The following is an 11322-nucleotide window of genomic DNA, read 5'->3' as shown; positions in this document are numbered from 1 at the left end:
CAAATCAACCAAGTTGAAAAACTTTATTGACCTAGAACCTGATTAGAATGCCAGATGATGTATCGTACAGAAAGTTGTACAGTATCTTTTTGCAACATAGAAAACTTTACACTGCTGTACCATATACATTTTTGCTTTTCTACATCCATGAGCAGAAATGCGTCCCCATCCATACACTTTAAAGCACAGCTAACAGTACTCATTGTTCTCTATACATATAGCTTTTCCCCAAAAACCAAAGAAAAACAAAACAAAAAATGTAATATATTATTAACTTTTGATTTTGTACACAAGAGTGAAAACTAAGATCAAACATGATACAGACCAGTGACTCAGAAGCAGCTCATGTCTGGGTGCTCACCTTCTTCCAGTTACAGTTATCGCCTCCCTGCGTTAAAAAGCTTAAGAACATATAAAATGGAATAATTTAACCCTTCACTTTTCAAGCTTTCTCATTCAATTGCAAGTCTTACGCAGGATAATCCTTGGGAGATGGTACAGTCAAATAAATTAATCACAAAACGTAAAATCTCCAGTGCATTCAATAAAGAGATCAAGTGTGGTGAATCCAGAGAAAGAGAAAAACATTGAACAAAAATAAATGAAATCTAGTGTTATAAGATTATATTACAAAGCGGCAGATCTGTACAACTAGTTTCATCCAAGAGGCTATCGATGCTAAAGTTAGCCATCAGCGGTGCAGACGACAGAGATCGGTATTATCATTGCTTGACCTGGCGCCACATTTCATGGTTACTGAATGTCATTTTGCATGATGTTGAAACCATTCATTCCTTACTTGATTTGTTTTAATATACAGTAAGAAGCACACCTTGTTTATTTAGTTTTGAATATATTCGGTCCTTCTGAGAAAATCAGAGACATGGATAAAATTGTCAGTGTTGCCTATCAGTAGTCAGCAAGATCCAGTTGAAGAGTCACTTCTCTGTATTCAAGGCATCACTTTTCCCTTCAGGGATATGGTGTATGCGTGTTTGTGTATGTGCAAGTGCATACATGTGTGTGTGGTAGGAGGGTGGGGGGGGAGCAGGCTGTTCACTGACCAGCAATAAAAGTCCAGAGCACTGATCAAGTGTACTGATCAGTGTGGACTCTGAGGCGATACAGGCCCACAGCAGGGTGTGTGGGAGCCATTAATGAGCCTCATTGCCAGCCTCTTCCCCTAATTCTGCGGCCGGCTGCGACTCCGCATGCGGCGGGAGAGGTTGTGGCTCGGCCGCGGGCAGCCGTGAGATCTGGAACACGATGCCGATGCGCAGGTAGAATTTCCTCAGGACGGCACGGAGCTCGGGGATCAGGTCAAACTGCATGATTTCACACAGCAGAGGGTAGTACCTGGACGCGTGGGTCTTGAACTGAAGACGCACACAGAGAAACATGGCTCCTTGTTAACTAGGCCACTTGTTGAGCTTTTGGGCATCCTCTTTACAAGTGGATCATGAGTATATCGTGGCTGTTGTGCAGAAACCACTTTACATGCGCAAAATAAGGATGCCAGGTTGAAAGTGGTTAAGTCTGTGTGGGTTTTACAGATATTTAAGAGACATATTTTCTGTGAAAAGTATTAAGAGCTTGTGAATAAATAACTACATTGGCATGGAAAACTGTTTTCCCCCCTGGCCATTTTCTTAAAAATATACGGTTTTGGAGTACCGGTACACGTTTTCCACCAGACAGCGATGATACTGTATAGATGGTACGATGCTGAATATTCTGAAACGCTTCACAGTAGTGTGTGTGTGCTGTATAGACTTACTCTTTCATCGCTGATCTTCAGCACCTTGGTGAGGAAGAGAAGCAGCAGGTTGGTCCAGGCCTCTCTGTGGCTCTCTGAGGTCAGAGCCAGGAAGTATGCAACAGCCTCACTGCACACACTAGCGAACACACACACACACACACACACACACACACACACACACACACACACACACACACACACACACACACACACACGAGAGAGATGTCAACTGTAATTCAATATATTTCCACAGATCTACAAGCTCACAACGCAACACAATACATTGCAAAGTGATGTGTTGTGAGCTTGCTTGATTTGCTATTTCCGCTATTTATTTATTTTTGCCTATGACATGCCTAAATTATACAAATTCTGCTAGTATATTTGATGTTGCCTATGGCATGCCTAAAATTAGGGACACGGCTCAAGTGCTTAATTTGAAACTAAAAGCACATGTGTTAATACTAGGTGATGCACACTTGCCTGCCTCGAAAAGTTAGAAAACGTCCAAAAGGGAGCCTAACGAAGATCATCCTGCTTCATTAATGACTAATTACAGCACCAGATTGCAAGGGTAGAATGGCAGGACGTAGATTAAGCCTGAGGAGATCTGACACAACCTTTGACCGGGACCTCTGCCCCTGCAGCAAGTGACCTTCGGGACACAAACACCATCTGCTAAGCATTCATCCCTTCCTCCACTTCCCAGCTGCATTCCCCATGGCTTGATCGCCTCCCAAATTTACTTGGAAAATAAGTGCAACAACAACTCTATCGGGGTATACATTTACTCAAGTATTGACTGGGAACCCATCAGCAAAACAAAGGGAAAACAGTGCCATCTTTTGTGTGTCAACAGAGAGAGAGAGAGAGAGAGAGAGAGAGAGACTTTACATTACTTTATACTTTTACTCCACTACAATTAATTGACAGCTTCATATACTAGTTACTTTGTAAATTTATAGATGATTATTATAATACTGTACATTAACCAATAAGGCCCATTTTGTACTCTAGCTATTAAAAAATAGCCACAGAAAGTATTATGGCCTGGACCTGGCAATTAGGCTCAATGTGGTATTGCTACTTTACGCAAGTAAAAAAACTTCTTCTTCCAGCACAGTGTTTTGTTTCATGAGTGTTCTTAACAGTACATCAGGGGAAGCTGGAGGTCAAGGCAGCTGTGGTGTGTGAGGTCAAGGCAGCTGTGGTGTGTGTGTGTGTGTGTGTGTGTGTGTGTGTGTGTGTGTGTGTGTGTGTGTGTGTGTGTGTCAGACACAAAGAAACATACATGAGAACAGCGAAAGTGAGAGAGAGCGTTGAGAACACAAGCAGTCAAGATGACTCACAGGCACGATAGTGTGTCGCCTGTATAATTGCAACCCCCCCCCCCCCCCGGTTCAATTCCTGCCTGTGACGTCTGTTGCGTGTCATTGCTCCCTTCTACCCTGAGATTCCTGCCTCACTACTACACTCCTGTGTAAAATAAATAACATGACACATGGGCGAGGTCGGAGCACATGTCCATTGCTGAGACAAGTATAGGCCTGTCACAATAATTGTTAATTTCAATTATTTGTGTGACAATGACAATGTCATGTTCGTGACAGCCCTAGAGACAACAAAGACAAGGTAGACTACTGACAGCCGTATGGACACTCATACTCATCATACCGATTTATGTGACAGTCTGCTATGCGTGACTGTCACATCGTAAAATTCTGGCTTTTGCTCAGGGTAGCTGACCCTTTAAGTACAGTAGTACTCCCAGTAAACGCACTCAGTTACTGTGCACCACTGATGATGATTCAGTGACTGTCAGACAACGCAGAGAGCCTCATTAGTGAGATGAAAATGAGATAACAATAGAGAGCAGCCGTTCGTTTCGTTTTTGTGTATTGCTTTATTTGCTTAGCCTGCTAATGGCCTAAATGTGTTTTTCCTTCTTCGATGAACGCAACTATCTCTTCGATGTAATCATTTCTGTGGGAAGAAAGGTTATGTGCAGATTGTGAGCGTTAGTAAAACAATATTAAGTAAAAGTGGCGTTAAAAACAAGTACACTTCAGCAGCAGAGAAGGCGTTATTCTCACGTTCCACATGCAGCTTTGAAGCAGGAACACAATGAGTGAACAGCATTATGCGTTCGGTCGGCAGGACATCATATTGATGTCGGGTGGAAACCTTGCATCTCCATATCATTAATTTTGTTTTTGCATGAATGAATGCCCTGCATTGTTGTAGACCAGCGTCACACAAAAGTAGCAAAAATAAAGTGTCTATGAGCTAGTACATCTGCTACTTTTGAAAATGTTTCAAAGTGATAGTGAAAGAAGCATTTAAGTAGGTCTGCTGGGTTTTACTGTTGAACCAATGAGTATAAGTGGGTGAATAATAATTCTAACTCAGGTTATTTTTTTAAAATATACTCAAAAGGTTTTGGTTTCCACCCGACAGGATAGCGGCGATAAGAGATAATGTAATGTTCTTTATGGCCAAAGTTTGATTGACTGCTTACTTGAGCAGTCGCCTCTGGATCTCCTCCCAGTCGTCCTGACGGCTGTTGTCTGTGTACATGCGAAACAGGATGCGCAGGCCACAAGCCAGGCTGCTGGTCTCCTGCTTCAATAGGTTGGGCTTGGATTTCCCTTTGAAACCTTGAGAACGGGTACATGGTGCATTGTATGTAGTCCAAAGTGCTATACAACATACATTAAAATGCACTTTAAACAGTCACATAAAGAGCCGAGTACACACGCACACACACACACACACACACACACACACACAGGAAAGAAGCACCATGCATGCCGGCAATTTTAGTCAGTTTGTAGGACGGTTGTACTGTATATCCAACTTCTATACCTTCTGGCACAAAGAAATGATATGAAGATGAACACCGAAAGCCCCTGCTAGCTCTCTTCAGTCACAACACAGCTGACCATGAATGCCAGGTAACCAGTCATTCACCCATTTTGTCAATCATTGAATCTGAGGTTTTTGGCTGGGGTCCCCCGGAAATGCTTTGGCCGTGTCTCGCGACCCCCGCCCTGCCCCCCTCCCCACCACCAATACAAACTGACTGCAAACTGACTGCAAAAATATATCATAAATGAATACTGAAACCAGATATAATCATTAAGGAACATTTATGCATGCACCACATACTATGTCAACTCTTAATTTCCATTTTCCAGCCATTCAGCCATTCAAAAAATTAAAATGTGAAATTTATTTGGGGTCCCCCAAAATAATTTGGCGACCCCCCCGCCCCCGTGACCCCTGACCTACCCTACATAACGTATAGGGCTGAAACAATTGATTATTTTCTTTTAAGATTTGATTTTGGGCTTTTATGCCTTCATTTATAGGACAGTAAGCTGACAGGAAATGAGGAGAGGGATGGGGAGTGACATGCAGCAAAGGTCGTCGGGATCGGGATTCGAACCCGTGACACGCCGTCAGACAGCACGGACCACTACGCCAGCAGCCTGGGCCATCGATTATTTTCTTAGCGATTATTAATCGATAATTAGCATGTTTTTATTATTTATCGTGAATTAATTCATGAATTTGTTTGATGAACTGTTGCACCTCTACCTACGTACCTGCTTTCCACAGCAAGGTCCTCTGCTCATTGTGGGAGTTGAAGGCCTTCGCAAAGTGGTGCGACTCTAGCAGACAGTCCAGCAGCTTGAAGAGCTGCTCTGAGGTCAGGTAGCGATACATGCCCTGGTCCTCCACGGGGACATCGGCTGCATACAGGGGATCCCGCTACAGAAGGAACAGGTTTTTAGCACAGTGATGCTCAACCGCTTGATATGCATTAGGCCACAGACAACCATTTTTGAGGGGCGCTTGCCCCTCCTATGCACAGCTTTGTGTGTTTGTAGCACGGAATGATACACAGATACAATTCTACAAGCATGCTGTGTTATTAATTATATTAATAAGGCTGTTACAGTTTATTCATTCTATTAACACATAGCACTGACGAAGGTCTGAGGACCGAAACGTTTGCTTTTTAATTGCACCATGAGCACAGAGCACCATAAGAGCATGATAAAATAAAATAGTCTCAGTCTAGGGGTTTTAATTATTTTTCTATACGGTGAGCGAGTCTTTTCCTGTCAAAGTTTCCCTTATGTTTTTGAGACCACCGCTACCGTAGTAAAGTTTGAAAAAAAGGACGAAGAAAGGCGCAACAGTTTTCTCAGTGCTTCTATTAATAACACACAATATACCAAAGTACTGATAAGTGTAGTGTTTACCCGGGCAGCCGCAAGGTTCTCGGCATCTTCTTTCTTACTGGTGGCAGGGAAGAAGACGATGTCGTCTATGGTCTGGATCAGCTCCAGCTGCACCACGCACTTTATCAACATCGCTGAGAACAAACGCTGCTCCTGGACTTCTGTGAAATGTGCCCACAACACAAACTGAGCATAATATAACAAAGAAAGGACATGCAAAAAATAAGACTTAATGTATGCTTTGGCAACAAAGTGTTGAGAGACACGTCTCTCAACAAGAACGTATTCAGTTGAGAATTCCTTATTTCAGTCTCACTTTACATGACACTTTGTTGCCGAAACTAGAGCATCAAGTACTGAGTCAAGAGAGGAACTGACTTGTGGGGGTCCTGTTTCTGGGGCCGTCCTCGTACATGCCCGAGGCAGAACTATACTGGCTCGGTCGGCGGCTCTCTGTGGCAGCCCGGTCTGCACTGCAGATGGACTGCTGGTCCTCGGAGCGGGACTGGATGTCCACGGATTTCTGGGAAACGGAGTCCTGACAGTGGCAAAGATAGCGGACAGGTACATCATTAGTCTGTACCGGTATAATCCAGTAGTCCAGAAAGTATTCATTATGCAAACAGCAAAAATCTAAAATGTCCTTACCAGCTGTTTGTCTGATAGATCTATATGCTCTCCGTCAGCTCCAACGGGCCTCCATGTTAACAGCCTGAGAAATGGAGCAAAGGTCATTCAACATCAAGGAGTCAAATATTTTAGCATTGTGTAAGTTTACCAAGATTAAACATCAGGGAGAGACATTCCTTCTACTTCAACAACCAAGGCTGTGGTTTGCGTTGGTAATCAGGCCGGAATTGAAGGCCAAGCTCCTACACACTCACAAAGCAGGTGCACGTCTACTGTAGACATCTGAATCTTATGAGGCGGGCAGCTTACGTGTGCGGGATGGTGGTCTTGAAGATGTCTAGCATACAGTTACACGTTTTGTCCCAGGTCTCCGGGCTGAACTTCTCCCCGTTGAGGATGACCACATTTTCTAGACAGTTGGTTCCGGACCGAGCTAGCTGTTCATTATCTATAACGGAGGAGGAGGTGGAGGGGAGAAAGGTAGTGAAAAATGAGGGACTGGTTCAATGGATTGTGGCCATGAGTCCTGAGTCTCATGACAATGAGACCCACACCTCATAAATGGCTGAGGATAAAACATGACCTATACTTAGTTGCACACTCAAAATGGCAACAAGTCTACAACCTGCGACAGGTTGTGAAATTGTAGATCAGTCATTTTTGGTGTGAGACACTGGTATGAAGCTAAATGTCTAAAATACCAATGTGAGACAAAGCTGGATTCATCACAAATTGGGCTTACCTTGTTGCACACACCAGTACAGCTGGGACAGGATATCGTCAAAGAGAACGTCATTGAGCGACTCAAAGTACTGCGTGAAGACGTCACAGATGGCATACAGTGCATGGTTACAGGTGGTGGTCATCCACTCTGCTTTCTAAAGGGAACAACATGGCACAGCACACAATGAGTGTGACGCCAGGTACTTCAGTTGTAAACCAGTGTTTACAGTGTGATTCTGTGTTGTACCTCAGTTTGTTGCTCAGGCAGCTTCATGTTGTCAAAGATTCTAAAGACGATTCTGAACAGATCCTGCCACCAGTGCTTCTCAAAGGTGTGGCCATAGGTCTTCATTACCTCGAACATCACAGTCAGACCCCTGGTAAGGACGCACACACACATGCTTTTCCTTTAACATTTTGAAAACTACGTATAAGAGTATACAATAATAATTAGGTGGAGAACTGAGCAATATTGACAGTTATATTACTACATTAACCTTTTGGGGTAGCAATCTCCTAAACATTAAGAGGGGGGTGCTAGTAGTAGGGGTACAACAGTTCAGTTAGCCCACGGTTTGGTTCGTACCTTGGTATGGGGGTCACGGTTTCAGTTCGGTACAGTAAAAAATATAAATAAATGTTCCGTTTATTAGCAATAAATGTTTTTTCGTTTGTTCCCTATCAAGACACATTCCAGTATTTTCTGCCCTTTTGATTTTTTTTCAAGAAAAATAATTACTGTACTGTATGTCGCTATTGTGCCTCACTATGATTATACTCATGGGAAGAAAATACACAGCCAGCGAGGCAGGGAAGAGAACGGAGGGGGGGAGGGGAGGGGGCCAGGGGGGAGATTGTGTCACACAGAAAAAACTAAAGTTTAGTTTACAATACAGATCGACATTTAATCTCTGTATAAGGATTTAAGGATATTATGGGGGGGGGGGGGGCTTTCTGCAGCCTGTCTGCAGCCTAGGCTCTGGAAAATCTCTGTAGCTGTAAGAAATTAATTAATTGCAAAGCGAAAGCGTGCGGCTCATAAGGGCGTATTGAACTGTGTATGCCGTACTGTACGGTTTGGTTTTAAACTGTTGCACCCCTAGCTAGCAGTAGGCAGAAGATTGCAGGAAGGTTTGATCCCTGTACTGGCAGGAAACATCGGGTTGAGGGAGTGAAGTGAACAATAGCCGCTGTTGAAGTGATCTTGAGCAAGGCATTTAACCTCCAACCGCTCCAGAGGAGTTGGCCAACAGTATAAGACTGTGGTTGTACTGGGCAGCTCCCAGGTGTGAATGTGTGGGACAGTATTAGTATGAAGCCGGACATTGTTGAAAAAGACACATTCATGCTCTGTGAAACTACGCTGGATTTTAAGTATAATATTACATGGGGGGGATGTTGAAGCCTTCCTACCTGGTTCTGACATCCAGTTTACACCTGTTGATGATGCAGGAGAGTTCGAAGAGAATGGGGAACCACCCCCTCACCCACACGCGGTCCTCAGCCGCTACATTCATGTCATCACTGGTGTAGTCTTTGAAGGCCTGTCAGAGAAGCGAGAGCCCTGTTCATAGACTGAATTTCCCCAGCAAGACCAATAAAGGTCTTAGCTCTTTTAGAACTGAAAAAACCAAAAGGCAATTAACCAGCTGAAGTGTTCCTATTCTGGGCATGTCATCCGTCACAGTATAGCAGGTCTACAAGACCGGCTATTTTCGACAAAGAGATTTGGTATAGAGCATAGCATAGTGTGTTGTTTTCTGGACCCACTGAAAAAGCCATTCGTTTTTCCCATAGAGATTTACAAAAATATTTATATAAATTATTTTAAGCCTTGAATCAAGCCATCCAGGATCCTGGTGAAAGAATTCAATGAAAAATGCTAAACAAAGGGTATTTATTAAATTTAGTAAAGAAATATCATTAAATATTCTTCTTTTTTTCACAGAATCAAAGGTTTTATCAGGAATCAGGATCCTGGATGGCTTGATTCTAGGCTTAGAATATTTATTTTGTAAAATCTCTATGGGAAAGTACCGATCCATGGGGAACCCCGCTCAATGAAGAATACAAATCCTGTCTCACACACACTCACACACACTACTGTATAATCTCCATTATGTAATACACATGCAAACTAATCCACATACTACTGTATATAATCCCTACAGTACATTCTCATGTTTCTTGCACATTTGTGTTTCAAGGTCTAGCAAAATAATGCTTTTATAAGCGTATTGATTCGTATTATAAAATAATGCTTTTATAATAGCGAATTATCTAATAGCGAATTAGACGTTATGATTTTGATCAAGAGTTATTAACGTTTTAAGATTTTCGATCTCGTTGGCTAAACAGGGGGGGGGACATTCCCACTGTTGCGCAACATCAAATGTTGCGCAACAGACGCTCCCAGGCTGTGGAGCGATGCGATCAGTTTTGATATCAATAACCTCTGTCATTTTGATCAATCTTCGTCCTGGGCGCTGGGTGTTACTAATTGAAAGGACTGTGAACTTCGTCCTGGGCGCTGGGTGTTACTAATTGAAAGGACGGTGAACTTCGTCCTGGGCGCTGGGTGTTACTAATTGAAAGGACGGTGAACTTCGTCCTGGGCGATCGGGGTGATAAACTACTGCTATACGTGAAGACTGTGTGTGACTTAGTGTTAGTGTTAGACTGTTAGTGTTTGTACTGTTTGCCTGCTCCGATGCACCTGTCCTTGTAGGCGTGCAAAAGGACTCTTCTCTACAAGGGTTCTGTATTCAGCCATACATCATTGTAATCCCCTGACCGCACACCCTGGTTAAAAGGACACTGACCTGAGGCCGTTCAGAGACGTATTTGGCGCAGTGTCGGATGAGGCGAATGGCTTCCATGCTGGTGTCTGGGAAAGAGGCATTGCAAGCGAACTCTGACAGACACTTCACTGCATCCTGGAAGGAGTCGATGGTGGCCGCAAAGTGCTTCTCAAATACATTCGCTGGGAGATGGACAGAAAGGGTTGGGTCAAAACAATGTGCAGGGAGATATAAGAGAATAACAGTTCAGAGAAAGAACTGGAAAATAGATACATTCTGACACTTCCTACCAAGATTATGAAGACTAACAGATTATCAATGTCATGAAACGAATTCAATGATCATCTGTGAGTGAATTAATTGCACAGGGCCTAAATGGAAACAAGAACGCAAGGACTTTCTTTGGTGCTATCCCTTTTGAACTGAATGTTTGACTGTACTCTGTTGCTGTTTTTACATTTATATAAACTGTTAAATCAAAGCTGAAAATAAATGGTTTAACACATTACATTTAACACACACGAGAATAGGTCAGATGCTAATCTGACTGAGCTGATCAAAGAGCACACAATAATTTCTTCAGCATAATAGCAGAAATTCTCTTGAGCTGTAGTATTCATCTATGTGTGTGTGACTGACTTGTTGAAATATACATTGCCTAACTCTTCCATCTGTTCTCTTTCTTTGCCTTCATTAAACAGTAATCATGCACAGATGGGTAACTTAAATTATCCTCAAGTAGCAGAATGTAAATTATTGAACTTTTTAACATTGTGGACAAAACTTGTCACCTAAAAAAGCATCTAAAATACATTGTGTGCATGGGTGTGTGCGCGCGTGTGTATACTTACTGACGATATGGCCGGTGGTTTGGAAGGCCAGCTCCACAATGCTCTCATCCTGGTCAGAGGCGGCCAGGTGAAAGACAGAGAAGATGTTCTTCCAGCCTGAACGGATGTTGGCTGCTTGGGAGTTCACCATCTGAGCAATACATCTCACTACCATGTCTCTAATCGTAGGAGACCTGGAGCAGAGGGACGGAGAGGTGGACATGAGGAGCGAGGGACAGACAGGAGGGAGAAGGAAGCAACTGTAGGAGAATGACTGATATATAGAATATTGGTACGATGCCGATCCTTCATTTGGAGATGAATTGCAT

At 43.1% G+C, this 11322-nt stretch overlaps 1 protein-coding gene across 2 annotated transcripts in view; it reads right to left on the bottom strand.

Annotated features, from left to right (window-relative positions):
• Positions 1–8: 8 nt before the first annotated feature.
• Positions 9–11322, bottom strand: part of arfgef1 (ADP-ribosylation factor guanine nucleotide-exchange factor 1 (brefeldin A-inhibited)) — a 65558-nt gene continuing 54244 nt past the window's right edge. Inside the window, exons 27-39 of one of the 2 annotated variants that reach the window (XM_083778679.1) lie at positions 11015–11187; positions 10185–10345; positions 8776–8906; positions 7610–7739; positions 7382–7517; positions 6949–7087; positions 6658–6721; positions 6388–6547; positions 6031–6170; positions 5368–5533; positions 4278–4416; positions 1778–1895; positions 9–1376 (exon numbers count right to left, since the gene is read on the bottom strand). In XM_083778679.1, the coding sequence (XP_083634805.1) occupies positions 1155–1376; positions 1778–1895; positions 4278–4416; positions 5368–5533; positions 6031–6170; positions 6388–6547; positions 6658–6721; positions 6949–7087; positions 7382–7517; positions 7610–7739; positions 8776–8906; positions 10185–10345; positions 11015–11187 (1879 nt within the window). In that variant the 3' untranslated portion in view covers positions 9–1154. Of the gene's footprint in view, positions 1377–1777; positions 1896–4277; positions 4417–5367; positions 5534–6030; positions 6171–6387; positions 6548–6633; positions 6722–6948; positions 7088–7381; positions 7518–7609; positions 7740–8775; positions 8907–10184; positions 10346–11014; positions 11188–11322 lie in introns of those variants that run through there. The other variant, XM_083778680.1, reaches the window with a different exon arrangement.

The sequence above is a fragment of the Protomyctophum parallelum genome, assembly GCF_964188405.1.
Source record: "Protomyctophum parallelum genome assembly, chromosome: 12".
Taxonomy (NCBI): domain Eukaryota; kingdom Metazoa; phylum Chordata; class Actinopteri; order Myctophiformes; family Myctophidae; genus Protomyctophum; species Protomyctophum parallelum.
This window is presented reverse-complemented; position numbering and strand designations above follow the sequence as displayed.